This window comes from Pipistrellus hanaki (assembly GCF_964339955.1).
Source record: "Pipistrellus hanaki genome assembly, chromosome: 1".
NCBI classification, from domain to species: domain Eukaryota; kingdom Metazoa; phylum Chordata; class Mammalia; order Chiroptera; family Vespertilionidae; genus Pipistrellus; species Pipistrellus hanaki.
In genome coordinates, this window is record NC_140503.1 from 31,654,050 (window position 1) to 31,680,502 (window position 26,453).

The following is a 26,453-nucleotide window of genomic DNA, read 5'->3' on the forward strand; positions in this document are numbered from 1 at the left end:
AAAGAAATAACCTGAGAGACAAACAAAAATGTATGCCCATAATGCATCAGAAACTTGGATATAGCCTAAATGCCCACTATTATGGAAACAATTGTGAAAACTATAATTATTAATACCTTCAATTGTACCAGAAATTGATATAATGAAAAACAAACAACAACAAAATAAACTTAGTAAAAAGGCAACAAGTACATATAATAGTTGTTGCCACTGGGGAGTAGCACTATGAATGTGTATTATTCTGCTTCTTTATACTTCTTTGTTTAATATCAGTCAAGGTTTCTGATTATAAGTGACAGAAATCCAAATAAAACTAGTTTAATTAAAAGGATGTTTATTGGCTCAGTGAATCAGTTACTAGAACTGCACATTGGGGTCAGTGTCTGCTGTGGTGGACCTCCACATGCATTATAACTCTGTTGTCAGTAGCTCCTGGATTTGCCCGTTAGGGTTTTGCCACTAAAGAAGCAAAAAATGTTCTCCATTCTTTTGGACAGGCTAGGGGCAGATCCAGCTAAAATAATCCAAATGAAAAATTCTCATTGGCCCACTCTATTTTTTAAAATAAAGTTTTATTGATTTCAGAGAGGAAGGGAGAGGGAGAGAGAGATAGGAATATCAATGATGAGAGGGAATCATAGATTGGTTGCTTCCCGCATGCCCCCTACTGGGGACCAAGCCCTCAACCTGGACATGTGCCCTGACTAGGAATCAAACCCTGACTTCCTGGTTCATAGGTTGAGCCTCAACCGCAGAACCACACCAACCAGGCTCACTGGCTCATTTTAGATCACATGCCCAACCATTACCCAATCACAGTAACAGGGCAGTAGTGAGACACTGTGATTAGTCAACGTGGGTCAGGTATCTATTCTTAAACCAATCACTGTGGAGAGGGAAGTAGACTTATGAAAGAAGACAGCACCAAGGGGAGGTCACAGGATCTGTTCTGCTTATGTTTGTGGCTAGTCTCGGGGCCTCTCACATTCCTCATGCTGTACAAGAATTTAAAAACAAAGCAAAATAGCAGCACCCACTCTGGCTAGATAGAGTGATGAGGCATGTGATATACCTGGAAGAAAGCTAGATGCTGAGCCATCAGAATAGCAACTGCCCATTGCACTGAGAATTGCAATGAGAGTGTTATCTTGGATAATCAGGGGGGGAAAAGTTGTAAAGTAAAAAAAATAACATCATTTCCTTCTTTCTCCCTCTTGTACTGAGGTTTAGTAATACCTCTGGAATACTTCCTTACAGGCCTTCTGATTACTTGGGGGGGGGGGGGGAGGGAAATTATATCCACCTTCTCATTAGAACTTGAAATCCACTTTGCTCTTTCTGTATACATCACTAGATGCCTTTCTAAATTTATTATTTCAATGGTTTGAAAAAAATTTATATAATCTGCTCTATTCTCTTATGACTCAATTCACTGTGTAGTATTTCTTTTATTAATACTACAGTACCAGGCACTTAAAACCTGTAGTTCATTAAATAACAACCCTGCTAAGTTTATATTATTTTTCCCATTCTCTACATGAGGACACTAGAGCTCAAAGTTTAGGTACCTTGCCCAACCAAAGATGAGAAGTGGAAGCTTTTGGATTTGAAGTCAGATCTGCCTCCTTTTTAAAAAGCACTTTTTAGTCTAGAAAACTATTCATAAGGATCATTAGCACATAACAGTGAGTGGAGAGGGCCTGTTGCTTTAAAAGTCAGTAATAGCCCATGCATATCCCATGGCTGCTGCTAGCCGGCTGTGAGATCCTTAGCTCACATAATCTATCTCATTTTTCTCAACCAGAAATTGGAGGAGTGGTCCATGTCCTGTTTACCGCAAAGTGTGATTCGTACAATCTAAACACTTCTACAGACATGCTTCTGCAAAAACTCCTTTCCCATGGCAGCAGAGATAGAAACAGAACTGTTTGAGGTCCTTCACAGATCCAACACAAACAGTTTTGACGAAATAGTGGGAATCAGTGGTCCAAATTTGAAATAGTATTTTCCAAAGCAAATTGAGTTTAAAAGAAAGATATGTTCAGACTATTAATATATTTCCAAATAGTCCTGGCTGGGTAGCTCAGTTGATTAGGGAATCATCCCAACACGAAAAGGTTGTGGGTTTAATCCCCAGTCAGGGCACATTCAAGAAGCAACCAATGAATGCATAAAGAAGTGGAACAACAAATGGACCTCTCTCTCTCCCTCTCCATCCCTTTCTCTTTCTAAAAAACCAATCAATAAATTTTTTTAAATATACATTCTCAAATAAAGCATATGTTTATCTAACGAAAAACTTATTCAAAATATAATTGTCAATGTAGTCAAAACCTGAAATTTTGAAGTTGAATATCAGATTTGGTAAAATGGGAGTATGTTAAAATATTGCTGTAATTTACACTTGAATAGGTTGGAGTATAGCTAGCTAACTTACCTCATTTTAAAATCATTGAACCAAGAAAGAATGAACCACTCCTTCCAATGCTGAATTCAGCCCAGAACATTGTAGGCTTGGGGTATCAATTGTGTTGCTATCACTTCACATGCTCAAATCATTTGCTTCTAAGGCACACCCTCTATGCTGAGGTGACAATGTCAGGAGGGACATCCAACCTCATCAACATTGTACCAGGACCACCCAGACCCTCTGAGTACCAGGCCACCAGGCCAAGACTTTCCTTGCCTTGAGGTAACTTACATCTGGAGGCTGTTGGTGTCCTTACCTACTGATTGGTTGCCCTCAAGATTATGTGTGGCTCAGTGATAGCATCGACCTATGAACCAGGAGGTCAGGTTCCATTCCTGGTCAAGACACATGCCTGGGTTATGGGCTTGATCCCCAAAAGGGGACATGCAGGAGGCAGCCAATCAATGATTTTCTGTCATCATTGATGTTTCTATCTCTCCCTCTGCCTTCCTCTCTGAAATAAATAAAAAAAATATATTTTAAAAATATATATTTTATTGATTTTTTACAGAGAGGAAGAGACAGGGACAGAGAGTTAGAAATATCGATGAGAGAGAGTCATCGATCAGCTGCCTCTTGCACAACCCCCACTGGGGGGATGTGCCCGCAACCAAAGTACATGCCCTTGACCTGAATCGAACCTGGGACCCTTCAGTCCTCAGGCCGATGCTCTATCCACTGAACCAAACCGGTTTCGGCTAAAAAAATATTTTTAAAAATTTATGTCAGTCCTTCAGAGATGTTCTAATAATATTGAACCGCAAAAAAAGAACATGTTGGTTCTCCATAATTTGGCCACATTTACTCATCTCACCCCTACCTCCCCTCTCCAGGGTCCAACTCTGCAAACCAAGGGCTCCATATAAGTAGCCTTTGTCGAGCCACAAAAGATCCTGTTATATCATTTCCCCAAATCCCAGGGGGCCTACTTGACATACATTTACATAACTATGCTTAGCTTCTCAAGTAATACTTGAGAACAAAAAACAAGGAGAATCTGCACCAAAGGGTCTTGCTGTTTTTAAACAGAGCCAATATTTAAATGTAATTTAAACAATGGCTAATGTATTTGACTAAAATTATTTCTAATTAGGCAAATTCACCACTAACACAGGTCAGGTATACACATAGGTGTATATATGTGGGTACACACACACACACACACACACACACACACACACACACACAGGTTTAGTTCCCCAACTCAAATCCATAAATGTAGAAAGTCCAAAAGACTGGTATATTCAGAAAGATATTGGAGTTTACTATTACTTGCTCCTATAGTCCACTAAATAAAGTCTCAGAAAGTTTCTATGTTCTATGATTGTATACACTCTAATAATTCTTACAAAATTTGCCAAAGTCAAAAGAACATTTGAACATTTAAAAATTTTTAATTACAAAAAATTTTAAGTAGTTACATTTTTGTGTGAATTTCACTATTACAATTGTAGAATCTAATTCAACAAACAAAATTTAGGGTTATGGGGGTATCAAAATCTAACAAGATAGTTTCTGAGACCTTATTTAGTGGACTATAGGAGCAAGTAATGGTAAACTCCAATATCTTTCTGAATATATCAGTCTTTTGGACTTTCTACCTTTAAAGCTCCATTTGTTTAAAATATCTAGAATCACAATTGGCTAAAACATAGCAGATAGGTTATATGGGTTTTTGGATCTGTAGTCAGCAGAACTAAGCTTCAACCCTATTTGTAACTTCATGGAGGTGGATCCTCCCAGACTCACTTAGCACATGCTTCATAAAATCGTTGTGAAGTTTAAATGAAAAACAACAAAACAGCGTCAAGCACCCAGCAAGTGCTTAAAAACATCGGCCATAGTAATTACTATAATCTCTTGTCTAATTTAATGCTAAGATATTTTAGTTTCACAAGCTGTACTTACTACTTACTGCTCATGCACGTGTCACTTTCATCGTTTCTATTACCACAGCAAGATGTTTATATTGTCCTTTACAAAGTGGTAAATTTCACCTCTCCTAGATACGCTCAGTGTTGTAAAATGCAGAAAACAAAAAAGTAGTTCAATTGGGAAGATTCCTCTCTTGTTAGTATTGTGATATTTAAACATTTAGCTCAAGTATCGATTCTCTTTGCATTTAAATCCATTTTAGACGTTAACAATGGCTAATCTAATTGCTAGTGACCCAACAATTAACACATGAACACAAATCATGGACATCAAGTACATATTAAAATCAAATAACAGGTACTTTTTTTTCTTTTAGTTCTTTGAGGTTATTGATCAAGCCCAATGTAATTTCCTTTTCCAAATGGAATTCCGGTTCTTCTGTAAGAAAGAGGAAGTAACAACATCCCCTGGAAAGGCCTATCAGACCTCCCTCACTAGGTTAGAATGTCAGTGGAAAGGAGAAAATGAAAATTAAACATCTCAGCTAAAACATAGATGGGAAACTGGATAAGCTGATCACTCTCTATGTTGATTACTACATTTGTTAAGGCTAAATGCCTGATCCATATTTGGGATTGTCAGTTACTCTGCTTTTAAAAAAACAGTAAATGAATGATCCCATCAACATTGTGTTGTGGTGGAGATTTATCTGCATCAAATCTGACCATGTTTGAAAATCTTGATCTATTTAAAAGGTTCAAATTTAGCAGAACTTTCTTCCTTGTCAGCACTCAGAAAAGCCTTTGAAATGGATAGGAACGGAATACAAGTGGGTTGTAAAACAGGCCCAAAACATTCTGTGAAATTCCAAATGTCTTTTCCACAGCTACATTCTCCTCCCATGATTACTCTATACTCACTTTAGTGGAAAGATATTCAGTAAATCAGAAACTGGAAGTTGGTCTCTAGTGAAGCCTACAGCATATTTGTTATAATGTTAGTGATTTTTAGAGCTTCTCCCTCCTCAGACAGCTTCCTTTCCACCCCCAACTGGTGTGAACTGGGCCAAGGTTACATTGATGGAAATGCTTAACCATTTCCTCTAGCTTTTTGTACAATGATCAACACAATGTTCAACTATGGTGGTGTTTATATTAGATTGATTTAATAAATCATATTGCTCCCCATTCCTAATCTCCATGATTCCTTCATAATATTTCACCGAATGCACTCATAAAATGGGATTAATCACATTTGCCTATTATGGTGGACAGTTATGTCCAGATAAAAGCATTCGAATCACCTCTAAGGAATACAGTTTCCCTGCTCAACCCATAAATGCTGTTGCCCTCACCACCAACTCTAAAGATGGGTACATATATCAGGACTGATGGAGCCAAAGCATGGAGCCCTGCTGCCCTTGGTCCTTGGTCCCTGCTCCTATCATACTATACAGCAATGACTTTTGCACTAAGGCAAGTTGGAAACATTATCTCCAAAGAAATTTGGGCGGTATATGTATTGTATTCATGCAATAACAACTCCGAGTACAGGTCTGGAGCACCAGAGAGGACCCACTTTGTTGAGGTATTTGAGGACAAGCTCAACCTGAACACCTGCCCCAGCATTTTAATGTGAATCCTATCACTCACATTCTTACCCCCAAACGAGAAACCTAGCTCTAAGTCAGGGTCCGAACAAAGAAAACCCTATCCAAGCTACCTACATCAATCAAATTTGACTTTGATATATTAAAAAAACATAGACCGAGAGGAAATTCTGTAGCTAAAGTGAACATCACCAAAACAAATATTTAAGAAGAAGAAAAAAAAAAAAAAACTGGCACAAACAGCAGAAATAAAGATGATTCATAAAACATAAGAAACTGCCAAAACCGGTTTGGCTCAGTGGATAGAGCGTTGGTCTGCGGACTGAAGGATTCCAAGTTCGATTCCAGTCAAGGGCATGTACATTGGTTGCAGGCACATCCCTGGTGAGGGGTGTGCAAGAGGCACTGGTTGATGTTTCTCTCTCATCGATGTTTCTAGCTCTCTATCCTTCTCCCTTCCTCTCTGTAAAAAATCAATAAAATATATTAAAAAAAAAAAAAGAGCAAAGGAAAACAATGAAGAGTTAATGGAGATTAAAAATAACAAAATAAAAATAATAAAATCTAAGAAATACAAGGGAATCTCTTGGCACATAGAGCAAAAAATGAAAAACACAAGAGAAAAACTTCAAGAGAGGTAGAACCAACTAAAAGAACCTATATCTGTCCAACAGGACACCCAGGAATAGAGAACTGATGGAAAAAATCATAAAAATAGAAGAACATCCCCCAGAGTTGATATGAGGTATAAAATTTCAGACTGAAAGAACCTGTTAAATACAAAACAGGATTAAAAAAGATTCGTACCTAGACACATTGTGAAATTTCAGAACACCATGGATAAAGACAACACACTAAAAGCTTTTGGGAGGAGGGGCTAGGTAGGAACAAGTTACTACAAACAAATTACAATTTTAGGGATCCATTGCCACCTGGAATGCAAGAAAGCAATGGGGTAGAGCAAAGCAGCTGAGAGAAATGTCTGATGTTCTGGCTGGAGAAGTGGCCAGTGGTGCAATGGAGCAGCCCAGGGACCGCTCACACCTGAGACAGACTGCAGAACAGCACATCAGAGGTGGAAATCCAGGACAAACACAGACGGACAGAAGGACAGCTTCACTGAGCTCTGAAGAGTGTCAGTTGTACCCGAGGTAGTCTAGCATTTGCAAATACATGTGGAGAATTTTCAGGTGGAACTGGGACAGGCATTCTTAGCTGAGACACCAAGGGGTGGTTAAAGCAGTATTGGAGCATCAAGATAAAGAAGTATTGAAACATCAACGTTTCTAAAGAGCTTTGTCTTAGTTTTCCAGGGCTGCTCTAATAATTCACTTCAAACTGAATGGTTTAGTTAGTTACAGCATTGTCCCAAGAGACCAAAATTGCAAGTTCAGTCTTAGGTCAGGCACATATAAGAATCAAACCAATGAATGCATCAATAAGTGGAACAACAAACTGATGTCTCTCTCTCTCTCTCTCTCTCTCTCTCTCTCTCTCTCTCTCTCTCTCTCTCTCTCTCCTTTTCTTTCTCTTTTAAAAAAAATATTTAAATATTTATTGTCAAGAGTATTAAAGATGTTCCCCTCCCCCACCTTTTCTTCTCCCTCCACCTGGTTCCCATCCTGCCCCAGGCCTTCACCACTGTATCTTTTGTGTCCATAGGTAATGCATATATGCTATGTTCTTTGGTTAATCTCTTCCCACCCACTCCCCATTCCCTCTGAGATTCGTCAGACTGTTCCATGTTTCCATGCCGCTGGTTCTATTTTATTCATCAGTTTATTTTGTTCATTAAGTTCCTTGCTAGTTTATTTTTATATTTAATTGCTGATAGCTATGTATTTATTGCCATTTTGTTGTTCATATTTTTGAACTCCTTTGGTTTTTTCTTGTCTGTGAAGCTCTTTATCTGACCTTCAATTCTAAATGATAGCTTTGCTGGGTTCAGTAATCTTGGTTGTAAGTCCCTGCTGTTCATTATTTTGAATATTTCTTGTCACTCCTTTCTGGCCTGCAAAGTTTCTGTTGAGAAATCAGCTCACAGTCCTATGGGTGCTCCATAGTAGGTAACTATTTGCTTTTTTCTTGCTCATTTTAAGATTCTCTCATTGTCTTTTACCTTTGGCTTTTACCTTTTAATTATGATGTGTCTTGGTGTGAGCCTCTTTGGGTTCCTCTTGCTTGGGACTCTCTGTGCTTCCTGGACTTGTAAGTCTACTTTCACCAGGTGGGGGAAATTTCCTGTCATTATTTCTTCAAATAGGTTTTCAATATCTTACTTTCTCTCTCTCTTCTCCTTCTTGCACCCACCCCCATAAAGTGAATATTGGTACTTTTGAAGTTGTCTCAGAGGCTCTTTATACTGTCTTCATATTTTTGGATTCTTTTTGCTTTTAGCTCTCCTGATTGGGTATTTTTTGCTTCCTCATATTCCAAATCACTGATTTGACTCTTAGCATCATTTACTCTACTGTTGATTCCCTGTAACTTATTCTTCATTTCAGTTATTGTATTCTTCATTTTTGACTGGTCCTTTTTCATGTCTTTGATGTTCTCACTAATTTCCTTGAAATTCTCACCAAGATCTTTGAAAGTCTCACTAAGTCCCTTGAAGCTCTCATTAAGACCTTTGTGCATCCTTATATCTATTGTTTTGAACTCTGTATCTAGTAGTTTGCTTTGCTTCTACTTCATTTAGTTCTTTTTCTGGAGATTTCTTCTGTTCTTTTATTTGTGACATGTTTCATTGTCTCCACATTTGGCCATAGGTTTTTTTTTTGTTTTTTTTTTTTTTGTGTGTGTGTGTGTGTGTGTGTGTGCGCCCGTGCGTGTTTAAATGAATTAGATAGAGATGCTATGTCTCCTGGAATTGGTAGAATGGCCTTATACAGTAGGTGTCCTGTAGGGCCCAGTGACTTAGTTTTCCCAATCACTTGAGTTGGGCACTCTAGGTGCATCCTTGTGTGGGCTGTGTCTTGTAGTTGAGCCTTGATTGCTGTTGGTGTCACTGGGAGGAATTGACCTCCAGGCCAATTGGCTGGGAAAACCAGCTGTAACTACAGTGGATTAACTGCTATGCAGAAAATATTCCTATGAAGCTGGACTTGGCTTTGGTGTTAGTATGGCACTCATGGAAGTGTAGAGTATAATTTGGTGTGGTCTGAAGTTTTATAGTAAAATACCAATAGTTGGGGCCTCCCAGGAGGTCAAAGTCAGCCATTGCCTGTGCCCTTCTTGGGGCCACCTGTCATGAGCTACAGAGCAATTTGCAGATGGTTGCTATTTGTGTTGAAGTTGAAAGCACCCAGGAGAGGCCAAGATGTGAAACAAGGCAAGCTACTGCTATTGCCAGGCCTTGGCCCTATTGAGAGGAATGGGGCACACTGATGCCAGCTGCTGCTTGTTCTGAGAGATTTCAGGAAAGTTTATTGCCTGAGTCAAACATGGAAAGCCACTGCAAACAGCTTGGATGGGGCTGCAAATTGGCCTGGGGTAGGATCTCAGGAAATCACCAAGGTGGAGCCAATAGTTTGAGACAGGCTGATGGAAACTCAGATATGGTTACCAGTGAGCTCTGCAACGGGGGGAGGACTCAGCATATATACAATAGCCTCTGCCAGCACTTTTGTCTGGGAGAAAGCTGCCCCAGAGTTCTTGCACCAGTCCCTGACAATCTTGTTTCTGCCCGTATATTCCTGGATCCCCACCAAGCTACAGCCTCAGTGCTGGAGCTCAGAGGGAGCGACTCCCAGTAAATCTGTGATGGGCCCTTTAAGAGTCACTGCCTGGGATCCCAACAGTCTCTATATTACTTAGTTACAATCCCTGCTGGTTTTTATAGCCCAAAGTTATGGGGACTTCTCTTCTTGTCACTGGAACTCTGTCCTGAGGGGTCTGGTGTGGGGCTGGGATCCCTTGATCCTCATGGGAGGCCTCTGGAACCTAGATATACCCATCAAAAAACACACCACATGTGAGTGTGGGACCAGCCTGTTTCATGCCTCCACCCTTCCTACCAGTCTCCATGTGCTTTCTCCTTTACTTCTCTAGTTGTAGGCCTTACATCCAGCCAGACTTCAGGCAATTCTGAATGAATGTGGTTCTGTATATTAGTTGTAATTTTGATGTGGTGCTGGGATGCAGTGAGCACCAGCATTTACCTACACCACCATTTTGGTTCTCTCCTCTCTCTTTCTAAAATCTTACCTAATAATAGACAAACATGTAAATTGACCATACCTTCACCACACCACCAGCCAACCAGGAGTGATATGCAAATTAACCCAACAAAGATGACAGTTAATTTGCATACACAGGAACTGAGTGATGAGGGCAGGATGCTTGCATCTTCGCCATAGCGATGATGCAGATGTTCTGCCCCACCCCAGGTCTCTCAGGGCCTCTGGGTAGCATGGTAAGTCAGAGCCAGAGCAGAAAGAGGCTGCTCCCAGAATGGAAAGAGGTGGCTCCGGGGCCTGAGTGGAAAGGGGCTGGACCAGAGTGGAAAGACAGTGCCGGCAGCCAGGGAAAGGGAAGCCCATTCTAGCATGAATCTTCATGCATTGGGCTTCTAGTCAATAAATAAACAAAACAAATAGATTTAAAGACAAGATGAAGCCAATAGAAAACAAATAGAAGATGGTAGACTGAAACCCAATCCTATATAATAAAACCCCAATATTCAAATTGACAGAACGGTGGAATGACCGGTCACTATGACGCACACTGACCACCAGGGGGCAGACGCTCAACGCAGAGCTGAACCCTGGTAGTCAGTGCATTTCCACAAGGGGAATGCCACTCGGCCAGAAGCCAGGCTCATGGCTGGCAACTGCAATGGCAGTGGCAGGAGCCTCTCCTTACCTCTGCTTCAGGCAGGTGGTAAGGAGCGAGGGGTCCTGGACTGAAAGAGGGATGTCTGACTGCCGGCTTAGCCCCTGTCCCTGGGGATACTGGACCTAAGCCAGCAGGCAGACATCCCCAGACATTCCCAAAGGGGCCCAGACTGCAAGAGGGAGCAGGCTAGGCTAAGGGGATCCCTCCCCTCCAGTGCACGAATTTCTTGCACTGGGCCTCCAGTTCATTATATAAATAAGTTCATTAAAAGTAAGTGAATGTCAGTTTCTTGGAAACGATTAAATTACATGTTTTTATTAGAAACACATGTAAACATAAAGACACAGATAATCTGAAAATATAAGATGGAAAAAGGCATAGCATGAAACACTAATCAAAAGAAAGCTGATATGACAATACTTATGAAACAAAATGTACTTTCAGGCCAGAGTGTTATTAGAGATAAAGAACATTTCATAATAATAAAAATGTTAGTTCAATAGGAAAATCCAACAATTTTAAATTTGTATGGACATAACATAGGCTTAATATATATAAAGAAAAAGTTAAGTAAAATAAAAAAAGAAATAAACAAATTCACAGTCATAATTGGAGATTTTAGCACACCTCTCAATAACTAAAAACAAGAAGACCAAGTAATCAATAGAAAGATATTTAAACATTATTAAGCCACTTAACTTAATTGATATTTATAGGATACTATACCCAATAACTGCAAAATATACATTTTTTTTCAAATGTACACCAAATATAGACCATCTGCTGGGTCATAAAGAAAGACTCAGCAAATTTCAAAAGACTGAAATTGTATGAAGTATATTCTCTGACCATTAGAAATCAATACAGAAATATAAGGAGAAAATTCCAAAAATGTATTAAAATTAAGGAACATACTTCTAAATGACCTGTAGGTGAAAGAGGAAATTGAAAAATATTTTGAACTGAAGAATAATGAAAATAAAACATCAAATGTGTGGAATGCAACTAAAGCAGTGCTTAGAAGAAAATTAATAGCTTCTAATGAGTACATGAGAAAAAGAAATGGTGGAAAATCAATACTCTAAGCTTCCCTTTTATGAAACTAGAAGAAGAGTAAATGAAACTCAAATAAGCTCAAATAAAGAAGAAGCAAATAATAAAGAACACAGTAATCAATGAAATAGAAAGTATATATACAATAGAGAAGTCATCATAGCCAAATTTGTTCTTTAAATAGAGTAATAAAATCTAAAATTCCTAGCAAGAATAATCAATAAAAGAGAAACAAATAACCAATATCTGGAGTTTCAAATGTGATGTCATTACACAGTCTACAAATATTTGGAGAACATAATGAACAACCTTTTGCTAATAATTTTGACAATATAGACAAATTCTTTGAAAAATATAATTTACTAAAACTGAAACAAAGAAGTAAAATACCAATAGTCTGATATACTTTAAGAAATGGAGCTGAAACCGGTTTGGCTCTGTGGATAGAGCGTCTGTCTGCAGACTGAAAGGTCCCAGGTTCGATTCCGGTCAAAGGCATGTACCTTGGTTGCGGGCACATCAGTAGGGGGCGTGCATGAGGCAGTTGATCGATATTTCTCTCTCATTGATGTTTCTAGCTCTCTATCCCTCTCCCTTTCTCTGTAAAAAAATCAATAAAATATATATTATTTTTTTTAAAAAAAAGGAAAGAAATGGAATATAGCCCTGGCCATTGCGGCTCAGTTGGTTAGAGTGTTGTCCTGAACACCTAAAGGTGATGGGTTCAATTCCTAGTCAGGACCTAAGTTTTGGGTTTGATCCCTGAACTAAAGGTAATAGGTGAAGGTTTCTCAGGTTTCTCTCTCACATTGATGTTTCTCTCTCTCTCTCTCTCTCTCTCTCTCTCTCTCTCTCTCTCTCTCTCTCTCTCTCTCTCCTCTATCTTTCTCTTTGGAATCAATTAAAAAAAAAAAAGAAATGAAATATATAGATATATAGTTAAATTCCTATAATAATAATAATAATCATCATCATCATCATCCAGGACTAGGTGCCTTCCAAGGGAAATTCTGACAAATATTAAATAATGATATTCTCTCTCAAATACTTTCAGAAATTAGCAAAAAAGGGAACACTTACCTACTTGTTTTATGAGGTTAGCATAAATCTGAGCCCAAGACAAAGTCCTGTCTGTATACGGATACAAAATTTCAAAATAAAACACTAGCAAATTGAATATAGAGATAAAAATACATTATGGTTTATACCAGGGATGCAAGTTTGTTTTAACATTCTAAAATAATCAATGTAATTCAGTACATGAAAAAGGGGGGGGGGGGAGAGAAAAACCATATAATAATCTTAATAGACACAGAAAATGCATTTAATAAAACATAACATGCATTCAAAAAATTCTCAACAAATTTAAAATAGAAGGAAACTTTATTAATCTTACAAAAGGTATCTACAAAAAAACAACAACAACAAAAAAAACCCTATAGCTGGCATATTTAATGGTGAAATACTGAATACTTGCCCCCTATGGTGCCAGTGCAACTCTGTGGAAGAAAGTTGTTTTTTTCCCCCCAACCTATGAGTGTAGGACTATTGTATATCCATATAGGGGAAAAAAATCCTCAAAAAGTTGATTTTCTACCTTGACAACATATTAAAAAATTAATTGAAGGTGGCTCTTAAGTGTAAATATTAAATTGAAATATTTTAATTTCTAGAAGAAAACATAGGGGAACACCTTCCTGATCTTAGGATAAAGATTTCTTAACTAGAACAGAAAAATAATAACCATAAAAGAATAAAAATATAATTGGATTTTATTTAAATTAAGAACTTTTATTAAAAATCTTTTTAAATAAACAGACAAGTCACAGACTAGGAACTATTTTATCTATCTATCTATGACAAAGATAGGTAAAGAATGTATAAAGAACTCATGCAAATCAGATAAAATAAAAAAATAAAAAAACTATACAGAAACAATTTAAAGATCAGGCAAAAGGCTTGACAAGTATCACACAAAAGAGAATATCCAAATAGCTAATAAGCATATGGATGGTCAATATCATTATTCATCAGGAAAATAAAGATGGTCAATATCATTATTCATCTGGAAAATAAAAATTAAAACCACAAGAAACTATCATTATCTGCCAAAAAGTCTAAAATGTAAAAGACTAAAAACACTGAGTAATGGGAAGGATGGGAAGCAGGTAGAACTCTCATGCAATTGCTGGTGGGAGTGCAACTTTAGAAAACTATTAAGCAGTATCTATGAAAGCTAAACATATACCTACTCTATGACTCAGCAATTCTACTCTAAGTGTATGACCAAAAGAAATGAATATGCACGGCCAATGAAAGACATATACAAGAATGTTATAGCAATGTCATTCATTGCTGTAAAATAACTAGAAACATTAATGTCCATCAACAGGAGAATGGACTATTAATCTATTGCATATTCATGCAATGTAATTCAAAGCAATAATAACAAAGAATTAACTGATATGCACAACAATATGAATGAATGCAGATATTAGGTTGAGCAAAGAAAAAGACATAAAATAGTTTGATTTCATTTACACTACATTCAAGAATAGAGTAAATTAATTAATGTTGACAGAAGTCAGAGTGATGACCCCTGGGATGGGTGGGTAAAGTGGCAAGAAAGAACTTTCTGAGGAAATGAAAATGTTTTATACCTTGATCTGGATGATGGTTACTCAGATGTATAGTAGTACATTTGTAAAAATCATTGAACTGTACACCAAATTTATATGCTTTCCTCATATCTATATATTTTAGAGATATAATGATGCTAAACTTTAAAAAAATTAATTAGCCATATTTTCCTAATCAGACTAGCAAAGATTAAATAATATAGATAGGCATTTAGGGAAAGATAGTGGAATGGAAAACAGTACAAACTTTGAAGGACAATTTGGCAACATTCATCAGAATCTTAAGATACATATACTTTGACTCAGTAATTTAACTCTTAGCAACTTACCCAATTAGAATAGTCACATGAGTACTCAGAAATATATGTGTGAAGACAAAGAATCATTATAAAAGAAAAAGATTGGGGGGGAAAGACATGTTCATCAATAAGAGAAAAGTTAGATAATTTTAAAATATATATATATTTTATTGATTTTTTACAGAGAGGCAGGGAGAGAGATAGAGAGTTAGAAACATTGATCAGCTGCTTCCTGCACACTCCCTACTGGGGATGTGCCTGCAACCAAGGTACGTGCCCTTGACTGGAATCGAACCTGGGACCTTTCAGTCAGCAGGCCGAAGCTCTATCCACTGAACCAAACCGGTTTCGGCTAGATAATTTTTTTTAATCCATGAAATATTTTATAGCTATTAAAAAGCTTGAGGTACATGATGTATTTTCATCTACTAGAAATGAGACTAAGAACTGGGTAAACAGAGATAGGCAAGCTCAGGCTTATGGCCTCCATTCTACCACATATCCAATCACTTATACACTCTTTAGCTCTGTTTCTTTATTAGTAAAATGGAGTTAATAATATTATTCCTCCTCACTCATCTCAGAAGTGAGAATCAAATGTAAGAAACCCGTTGAAGCTCTAGCTGGTTTGGATCAGTGGATAGAGCATCGGCCTGTGGACTGAAGGGTCCTGGGTTGGATTCCAGTTGAAGGCACATGCCCAGGTTGCATGCTCAATCCCCACTAGGTTCATGCAGGGGGCAGCCAATCAACGATTCTCTCTCCTCATTGATGTTTCTCTCTCTCTCCTTCTTCTTCCTTCCTCACTAAGCTCAGTCCCCAACCAATCAAAAGTTTGGAACCCCTGATTCAGATAGAAATAGGTATTAAGTCAACATTTCCCCTTTCATGGGGAAAAGCGTGGGCTGAATCCCTTTAATGGTAGCAGGCCATCAGGTTTAGCTTTGATCTGTCTTGGCTTATGGTTTCCCCTCACTGCAGGAGACAAATGGGCTGGTAAAGCAGTACAAAGGATGTCCCCACTTACTCAACCCCAACTGGAGCCAAAGAACATTCAATGAAAAGAACAATGTGATTGCCAGTTTTGTAGACAAACATGAGCCCAGTTTAGCTCAAGGACTGTAGCTGTTGGAAAACACCATCTCCTGGGCAGCTGCTTTGGCTACTGTCCCCAATTAACTTACCAGAGTCTCAAAAATAGAAGGCAACCTCTGTTCTGTTATATAATAAACAGCTCTTTATTTGAAATGACAATATTTACTTCTCCTATAGTGAACTCCAGCAGCCCACAGGCAGTGGGCAAACAGTAGACATGCCTAAAATGGAAACTTGAGAAAGCAGTTTAGCTAGTAGTTTACTCTAACTTCCTAACTTGACCATCAGGTAATTAGAAGATCCCCACCATGTTTCTCTCACATTTTATCTAGTTTGTACAGGATCATGGATTTCATGTGATTTTGTTACCACCAGGAATATCTTTCTTGTTTTGGTGAACATGCAAAACAGATGTGAAGTAGTGAGTTCTCCAATGCATGTGTGTTCAAGCAGAGCTGAGGGCTGTCTCATCAAGAGGGATTTTCTGAGGGATTCTACTTAGAGTGGCAGGTTCAACTAATAACTTCTTGGCCTCTTCCAACAGCAAAGAGTCTGGTGTCTATATTCCCATGATCTCATTTTCAAATGGCATTTTTTTTTAAAGGGAGAAGAAAAGAATAAATTATGATTATGAACCTTTCCGTTGTTTAATCTCCCTCTTAAAAGGAAGGAGCTGTGATTTATGTGGTTGCGTCCTTTATTGTAAAAACCCTTCCTATACCTTTATAAGCATATTTGTAGCATAGAAAATCACTTGTAACTTCCTCTTAGACTTTATATTCTACTCCTTTTATCATATTGTGGCAACACTCCAGAGCATTTCCATTTCTTGCAAATCTTGGGGAAAGAGAACTCAACTTGGTTACACTCTTCTAAAGGGGTCATGTACATTGAGACATGTTTAAAAATTGTTTGGTTGTTTAAGTGGCATTCAGAAGGCAATACTGGCTCCTTGTTTTCCCTCATGCTCCTATTCACTGTTGTTTGGCCAACAAGCTTTACTTACTTTAAAAAAAAAAAAATTAAAAAAAAAAAAAAATATATATATATATATATATATATATATATATATATATATATATATTGATTTTAGAGAGGAAGGAAGAGGAAGAGAGAGGTAGAAACATCAATGATGAAAATCATTGATCGGCTGCCTCCTGCACACCCCCTACTGGAGATCTAGCATGTGCCCTGATCAGGAATCAAACCGGGACATCCTGGTTCACAGGCTTAATTTTTTTGACTGGTGCTTGGATTTTCTTCAGAGATTTCCCTTTCTTGTTTAATTTTCCTGGTCTGGTGTCACTTCCCTGCTAAGCCATTCAGGAGGACAAATAATTTCCTATTTAATTACTTAAGGAGGACAAATAATTTCCTACCTAATTACAAGCTAGAAACACTATAATTCCCACAAAATTCTTCAGAAACCCAACAGCCTCCCTCCTAGTAAAAACCTAACCTAAAAGTCCTCTTTCAATAATCATATAAAGCAAAGTAAATTTTGGTTAGGTCAACGTTTGGAGTTAAACTTTAGTCTTGCTGATAGAACCTTTTTTTTTTTTTTAATGCTTCTACCTCATGCCGAGTGAATGATTATTCTCAAAGAGTAGCCCAGTGACAGAGTGCAATAAAATCATCTGGGGTGCTTGTTAAAATGCAGATGCCCGGGTTCCACTTTGAACCTAGGGAATCCAAACCTAGGTGCAGGGCCCAGTGAGCTGCATTTTTACAAGTGCCCCATGTCATTTGCGTGCCCCCTAAAATTTGTGAAGCACTGCCCTCAAGATTAAACAAATCCTTAATTTTCTGGAATGTCTAGTATTTCTTTTTCTAAATAAGCCAAAGAAAAAATTGTAAGCATTAAAGGTACAGGCCAAACCTTGTCATAGAATCTGTACTCTATGGTAACCCTGTTTATGAACACAGAGTGGCTTCTCCATGGGACAGTTAAGCTGTAGTAATTACCTCAGGGTTCTGTAATCTGTGTGTCTCCTCCCACATGACATTTGCACCAACTAAGACTATGGCTTATTTCCAGGATGGAAGAACTACCAGATCTTTGAAGACTGAGGCACTTTATGTTACGTTTTCTTTTTTTCTTGGTAATTTGAAGATATTTATGACATTTCTCACAATCTTGATCTTGAATTTCAGACTCTAAATTAAGGAGAACAACATTTTACGAGGGCTCACTGAATCCAAATCACTTTAATCATTGATTTCTTTATGGAAAATTGCTTTTTAGATAAATTGGGAAGGATCTTGGATAAATAGCTCTTATCTGCAAGCTGCTTCTGACTTATAATTTCATGGGCAAATTATACAATCTCTTTGCCATATTTTTGTAATAGGGGTAACCACTCTATAATAAGGATAATGCCTCCCAAAGTTGCAAGAAGATGAATGCGATCAGGCTTGTAAAATGTTAAAGGTTCTTGAGTGAGGGATCCTATAAAACATGTAAATTATTAGTATTCCTTTTATAGGCCTTCAATGAATTATCGACCTGTCAATGATGAACCTGCCTCTTGAAATATTCCACCTCCTGTTTTTCAGACTTACTGGAATGACATGATCTGCTTTTAAATTTTCCTGGAATATTTTGGGGAGCTTTAAAATTTAGTCAAAAAACAAAATAAAGCAACACTAGTTTCCCCCCAAGCATACATGCACTCCTAAGACGAGAGTATCTGCATCTTTATCTCACTTTGTATTGACTAGATTGATTGGATTTACTAAACCATTTGAGACATCCAAGCCTCGAGTCTTTGGGTTAGCTAAAGTATCATAAAGTCCACTAGCTTATGAGCAGTAAACCCTAATGTAGGAAAATGATTAGAAATAAATCATTTACTTGATGCCATTCTTGGTTGTGAAATCATCCATCTATTTATAGCTCCAGTGCTATTGTGCAGACTGTTTTACATTTTTGCTCACCTCAAATTAAGAATTTTTTGAGACTCTGACTAGAAATAAAACCAACACCTATCTGCATATTACAATCATTAAGTTCTTTAGTATGAGGAACCCCTACTTGGCTCCAGAGGATGTTTGAAGATTGTTCCAATGTTGTCCATTTGCAGGAGGAGAAGGGAGTTTTTAAATATCATTGAGTTTACTGCTTGAATATGACTATCATACACAATTGCCTTGTTTTCTAAAGTTTATTTTATAGGGACAAAACGTGTAACTTTTATGTAAAAGAAGGGACAATTAAAATCTGGGATATACGATAAAGAGATAAGATGGGTTGACAGATATAGAGAAAAATAAGGGAGGGATGCATGTCAAGTTTGGCGAGGCTGCCTCTCTTGTACAGTAGATCCATATAAAAAAAATTTCTGGAACTGAGTAAATGACAAACTACTATTGAGAATTTTTTACAGGGAGAAAGGGAGAGGGATAGAGAGCTAGAACCATCGATGAGAGAGAAACATCGACCAGCTGCCTCCTGCACACCCCCTACCGGAGATGTGCCCGCAACCAATGTACATGCCCTTGACCGGAATAGAACCTGGGACCTTTCAACCCGCAGACCTATGCTCTATCCACTGAGCAAAACCGGTTTCGGCAACTATTGAGAATTTTCTTGCAGAGTTTCATGAAAGAAAAATATTTATGTCCATCTTGACAGTGGCTAAAAATAGGTCTAGGGATAATCCAGCAGCATGGGTTTGGTTGACTTCATTTCTTGAACAAAATTGAGGAGTAAACATTTACAAATTTCCCTAATATTTTGTGATCAAGGAAGTGAGATATTAGCGCGCGCGCACACACACACACACACACACACACACCAGTGTTGTAGCTACCATGATAGCATTGTCAGTTAGCCTTACCTTGAAGCCTGATGAAAGAAGCAATGTATTTTGATTTGAGAGTCCCCCCCCCACGTGGTAAAAATAAAATTTGAAATTTCAGTAACTGGCATGAAAAAAATGTTAGTAGTACTCAGGAAGTTTTCAGAAACTAGAGCTTTTACATAATATGAAAATTTTCATGTTTTGAAGGATCAGTAAATTATGTAGTGTACAAGAGTGAGGTCTAAATTACCCACTCAGAAGGGTAACCTTATAGCCCACATGTCTGGATCCATGTATGCAGATGGACAGATACACTTCATTTCTCCTGGGAAGCCGAGTTCTAAAAAGCTATCACTCAGAACAGACCATTTTACGATTGCATGAAAAAAAAAAAAAAAGGAAAGATGACAGAGTTGCTATAAAAAATGAAAGGCCTTTGGAGTATTAACAGCTGAAAACATTACAGCTACAATGAAGATGTGAAACAAAAATCAGCTTAAAACTGCAAATTAAAAAAAAAAAAAAAAACAACCTACCCAGAAGGGTTGAAGCATATGGACACCCACCCAGTTTGCAAGGAGGGCCATGGGAGCCCCAGACTTTAGCTTATTAAAGATGACCTTTCCCCTCTCTAAAATTTCAAAGCTGACGTTTCAAGTGCTGAGCAGACTGTGTGCCATATGTAACATGACCTCAGCTCCACTCTGCCGGAGCACTGATGGCATCACTAATGAGAGGTGAAAGGTCCTTTTCTTGCAGCTTTTTCAGAAACCCACCAACTCTTGCCTGTGAAGTAAGACTCCCCCCTCGCCCCCCCACCCCCCTCTATTCCAAGAGAACTGCCTTTAATACGCAGCCTCGAAACGCTTTTATTACCAGTCAACTTGCTTATAGCCACCGCCAAATGGCAGGATGTACAATCACATGCAGAAGAAAATATTTATTTTGACTCAGAAGGCAAAGGGATTAAGAGAACATTGTATTAACCTTGCCTTTCATCTATGTTTTTAAAGGGAAATTCTCCAGGGGCATCCATTGAAGTTCTATTTTTTTTTTTTTTTTTTATAAAGAGAATCAAAGACTTTTAGGAAACCAGGTGTGTGTTTATCTGAGGGGAGGAGAGAAGAAGGGGAAGAAACCGTATTAGGTGAGGAAGGCAGCTTTAGAGACTGCAAAAGCTGCTTTAGAGACTTGCAAAAACGATGTACGCAGGGAATCTTACCAGGCATTCCTACCAGCCAGCTCCTCCCCGCCCCTACCCCTTTCCTTTCTGCTGCTTGGAAACAAAATAGCTTTTTTTTTTTCCCCCGCCCCCTCCAAGCAGGTTGTTATCATATTCATGGCATGGTCAATTTCCGTTTGCCAAGAAAATATTTAGGCTGATCAAAGAAATTACAAAATCGGATGAATAGAAACAGACGTTCCCACAAGAGGAGCGGTTCTCCACGTGAAAAGGCAGGCGGATGGAAGCCCACCCAGTTACTCCTAGGAAATAGCTCCCTTGCCAAAGGCGGAACTGCGGGGCCACCTGGATTCTGCTGAAAGGGCCGGGGAAGAGGCACGACTCTCCAGGAAATTCCCAGGGAGAGAGGCTGGAGCTTGAGGCTCTCAGGTGGCCGACCTGTGATGAGAGGATGGGGTCCAGTATCTATTTACAAATCAGGAGGTCCTTTAACTCCGTGCGTTAACACAGAGGGACCTTTCCAGACGGACCAGGAGTGAGTTTGGGCTCCTTTTGTTTTGTTTGCCTGGCTTAGTATAAGCATGGGAAGACAAGAACTCGTCATTCTTTGTAGATGACAGATGAGTATGTGCTTTTGGAGAGGAGGGAGATAGTATCTCCGGAATTAATATAAATTCCGTTTTTAGATTGGTGTGTTTGGATGGGGACTAGGTGATCGTCTTCGGGACCCTCTGGTCCGGCCAACTGGTGACAGTAACTAAGAGGGTTTTCTATCCCTTCGTGGTTCCTGGGCAAAGTGCCGCCAACCCAGGTGAGGCCACCTGCTTCGGTGCTTGGATGTGAGAAACACACACACACACACACACACACACACACACACACCAAAACAACGCTGGCTGGCGTCGCCGTTTCCTTCCGCAGGAAACTGAAAAAGAAGAGGGCTTCGCTCCCGGAAAGGGCGTTGGGGTTCCAAGTCCCCTCCCGCTGGCCTCGGGCAAACGGGAGCACCTCCACCGCCCGGGGCGCGTCGCCCAACTCCCCGCTGGGCCTCCAGTTCTCCGAGGGGGAAAGCGAGGGAGGGAAGGCCCTGCAGAGAGGCAGTCACTGTGGGGATGTGGGGAGAGAGAAAGGAGGCTCCCGTCCTGCGGCGAGACCCACGCGGGGCTGCCCGGGCCGGCAGGGCCGCGGCGGGGCAGGCGTTCCCCGGGCTGCGGGCTGAGGACCCGCTGGCCATCCTGGCCCCTCGCCGCCGCGCGCCCCTCACCCCGGCGGCTCTCCCGGGCAGATCTCCTCTCCTTTTCCTTTTGTTTCGTTTCCGTTCCAGCCGATCGGAATCCTTGTCCAGGAGGACAGCGCCCTCTCTCCTCCAGACGCTCCTGCCGCGGGCCTGCGTCTCCCCTCCCGCCTCCGCGGACCTCTCAGAGCCGCGCTCTCGCCTCCGCCCGCCCCCGCCCCGTCCCCTCCTTCCTGGCGCCCCAAGAACAGCCCGGGGGACCGGCCGGGAGCGCGGCGGGGTCCGCAGCCTGCTCCAGTCAGACCCCTGGGCTGGGCCGGGCCGGCGGGGACGCGGACCGCCGGCTGCGGGGTGGGGCGGAGCCGTGCCCGGCCCCGGAGAGCTCAGCGCGGCCCCCGGGAGGGGTTCCCGGTGCGGGCGGCCGGGCGCGGGGCGAGGCCTGGCGGCCCGGGGCCCGCACAGCCTGCGGGGGGCGGGGCCGGTGCACGCGGGGGGCGAGCTCCCCACCCGGCTCCGGCCCCGCGCGCACCTGGCACAGCGACGCACCCGGGACCGCGGGACGGACCTGCGAAAGGTGGTCCCGGGCTTGCATGCGGGTGGGTGGATAGGTGGGGGTGGCGGGCGGGCTGCGGGAGAGGCCGGGGAACCTGGTAAGGCCTTGCGCAGCCCCCGAAGCGCCCCTCGCGGTCCGGCTTGCAGGAGGGCTGCGCCCAGCACGGCGGCGGCGGCGTTGGGGACGCGGTTGCAAAATTTCAGTAACTGGCCAGACGTGCGGAGAGGCATGGGTGAGTGGGCACCTCCCCAGCACGGCCCACCCAGGGCGCCTTTCCCCGCAGCTCCGAGGGCTGCTGCTTCCGACAAACGCCGCGTGGCCCGGTCGGATGCAGGGGATCCACAAAACCTGGATCCTTTAGAACCCAATGTGCTCCAACGGGAATGGAAAACATCCCCCACAGCGTGGATTTGCCTCGACATAGGTGCAGGCCTGAAGTGTTCCCAGCCATCCGCAACCCCAACCCCAACTCCAACCCCAACCCCAGCCCCAGCCCCTCCCGCTGCCTCGGAGCGCCAGGGGGAGTTCGCCTCCCGCTGACCCGGCTGCGCAGCGCAGGCGGCTCCCAGAAACTGGCTAATTGAGTCACAAACCGCCCGCCAGCCCCGAACAAAGCGATCCATCCCGTCAGCTCCTCGCCCAATTTGTCTGAAGCACTTTCTTCCGCAATTCAGACGCATTATCTTGTTTTTTGCTTTTTTTGTTTTTTAAAAAAGTATCGCGGCAGAAACGTGGCAATTATCCCGGGCTCGGGTTACGCTAAATGGCGTTGGCTAAATGGCGTTGGCCTGAGATGCGCAACGACACCGATGCCGCGAACAGCCGCCCGCCTCGCCGCGGGCCTGCACCCCGGGCCGGGGAAGCGAGAAGATCGCGGCCGGGGGTTCCCACACCCAGTCCCCTCTCCCTCCCGGAGGCCATGGCAGAAAGGAGCGCGGGCCTTTGTCCCTAAAGGCCGGGCAAGACGTGGTCACATCCAGATACGACCCGGCCACGCTTGGGCCCCCGGCGTTGGGTCAGGAATTAGTTGGGAGCATCCAGCACTGCGAGGGGAACGCGGTGACAACTGCACTGGCATTGGGGAGGGTGGGTGGTCCTGGGAGAAACTAACCCAAAAGGGGAGTCGGCTCGGAGGAGTGGGGAGAGGCCTAGGTCTGGGGGCCCGGGCGGGCGGACGCCTCAGGGTTGGAACCCGAGAGAACTGGAGAGGCCGAGGGACCACGAGGCATCTCTGCACCGAGGGAGGAGGAGGTGGGGGGAAAGTGCGCTCAGAATCTTCATCTCGGCCTGCCGGCCTGGGGTTGGGCCTGGAAAATGGGGAGGAAAGAAAAGAGAAGGAGCGAGAGACGTTGGGGTGCGGGCGCTCTCCCCAGCCGCCCAGCCCGCAGTGGTAGCCGAGCGGTGCGTGTGTGTCTCTCTCCCCTCCTGCTCGGAGCAGCCCCCACATCTTGAAGTAATCAGCAGCAGAGAAGGGACTCGTCCCCCTGGCATCTCAGGTTAAAGAAGGAGGTCCAGGAAAATGTGGTAGAGCCATTACAAGAAACCCGAGCCGCAGTCATCAGGGACTCCAATTGCCATCGCATTAGGATTGATTAGAGACCAGCAGTACCGTAATGACCCGGAAAGAGGGGCAGCCGGGGATTATTAATATCAGAATGTGGCGCGGTGGGGGCGGGAGGGAGGGAAGGGGGGAGGGAGGGGGGAAGCAAAGTGGGGAGGGAGGCGTTTTAAGTTACTAGGATTTATATGTAAGTGCAAGGCTTACCTGAAGAAACCGGATAGTCAGTGAATCACGAAAGCAATAAATCTAATTGCATCTAAAATTTCATGAAGCCTGATTTTTTTTTTGGGGGGGGGGAGAAGAGGGCGGGCAGTAAAGCCATCGTGAAAACTAGGTTAACATCTTAGTTTTTATAAACACGCAGTTATATAAACTTATTGCAAAAATCCAAGTGGAGAGATGAGGAGGGTTTTGGATCTTCCCTTACCAACAGGCCTTTGAAGAAAAGATTTTGGGAGTGCGTTTTTGGGGTCACTTCCCTCCAGGGCTATGGGACAATGGAACGGGCATTTTTTTTTTTTTTTTTTTGCAGAGTCTGCAAAGGAGTTAATAAACCAAATTTTAATTGAAACAGTGATACCTGAGTAGTGGCTTTTGGTTTTGTGTTTTGTTTGAGAAACCAATGGTCAGGATCCCTAAGAGATGCAGAGAAGAGAGTGGTTTGTCTCCTTCCTCGGACTGTGAGCCAAAACAAATCAGCCCCTGATGGTCTGGGCTGCGACGCAGCTCACTGGATAATTAACTCCATCTTTCCAGTCCACCCTAACTGTTTATTTAGTGTCACCCTGCATTACTGTCACTAGCACTTTCCTCTGAACAGGAGGAGCTGCAGGGTCTCGCCTCCCCAAAGGAAATTCTTCTTAGCTTAGACAGATGCGGTGTTCAGGATGTACATTAGTTAAGGGGGGGGGGGGCTGATTGGAAACTCAGTGGAAGATAAGAGTATCTTTCTGTAAACTTGCCTTAAGGCACCCTAATAAAGAGAAGGGGGCAAGGAGTGTCTTACATTCTTTAAAAAAAAAAAAATGGATTCTTACAACGCTCTCTTTCGCTTTCCAGAAAGGTGTTTGGCATCTGATATTGGGTGGCATCTTCAGGCTCAGATCTGGCAGGTTGGCGAGTGCCTGGGCCTGAGGCTCCTCAGAGCGTGGCTGCAGTGTCCCCCCAGGTGGCCAACCGGTTTTCTTCCGCTCTACAACCGGGCGCCCCCACCCTCGGCCAAGGCCACCCCTCAGGGTGGTGGGGGCCCTGGACTGAGCCCACACCCCAGCCCAGACTTCAAAGGCACCTTGGTGCAGGCCACCAGCATGGTGTCTGTGCAGCCTCCCAGCGCCTGAGCCCGGCTGAAAGAATCCGCGCAGGGCCCAGAGCCACACGGAGGAAGGAGAATGCAGAGGGAGAAATAGAGAAACAGGAAGAGGAGAGGGACTGGGTGTGTGTGTGTGTGTGTGTGTGTGAGTGAAAGAGAGAGACAGAGAGAGACACACACACTCAGAGAAAGAGGGAGGGAGGGAGAGAGAGAGAGAGAGAGAGAGAGAGAGAGAGAGAGAGAGGAGAGAAGAGAAATGGAGAGGAAAGAAATTGAAAGAGAATTAAAAATGAGAAAGGTTCACACACAATGAACGAGCTTCCTCTTCCAGGTGGAGAGAATTAGATAGATAGATAGATAGATAGATAGATAGACAGACAGACAGGTCAGACGTGGGTACGCACAAGGAGGGGATAACTCCTCCAAATACAGTCTGTTCCCCGAGCCCTGTTCCCCCACAATCAGAGTGCGCTCCGCTGTGTCTCTGCCCCTCTTTCTCTCTCTCCTTCCCCTGACCCGGTACAATGTGGAGACTATTTTCAAGGGCCGCACCGGCGGCAGGGATTTTAGCAGGGAGCGGGGATGGGCCCGCAGCCCTGTTTGTCCAGGTGTGGGCGGGAGCAGCGGCCCTGCGTCCTGGGCTGGCGCTGAGCTTTCGCACCACGGAAGCTGGAGGCTCTGCTCCCGCGCCTCCCGCTTCCAGGAGAAAACTCCCTTCCTCCTTCCCTCCCTCCGTACATACATAAATATATTAGGGAGCAGACAAATCTTCATTGTTCAGAACTAAGCCGAGGAGGCCGGCCGGCTCCCCTCGCCCGGCCTAGCGCGGCTGGAAGACAGGGAGGGAGGCGGGGACGGCGCGGATCCGGTGTCAAGTTGCAGATTCCCACTAAAGATAACGAAACGTGATCTATTTTTCAGAACAGCAAGTGGA

General features: G+C 42.3%; 1 protein-coding gene across 1 annotated transcript; it reads left to right on the forward strand.

Moving 5' to 3' along the window:
* Window positions 1-6,971: 6,971 nt before the first annotated feature.
* Window positions 6,972-7,192, forward strand: LOC311622329 (SNRPN upstream reading frame protein-like; the record flags this gene model as incomplete). The annotated part of the gene is given in 2 exon segments (XM_084883321.1): window positions 6,972-7,106; window positions 7,115-7,192. Coding segments are annotated over 2 exon segments (213 nt in total).
* Between the last annotated feature and the right edge of the window lie 19,261 nt (window positions 7,193-26,453).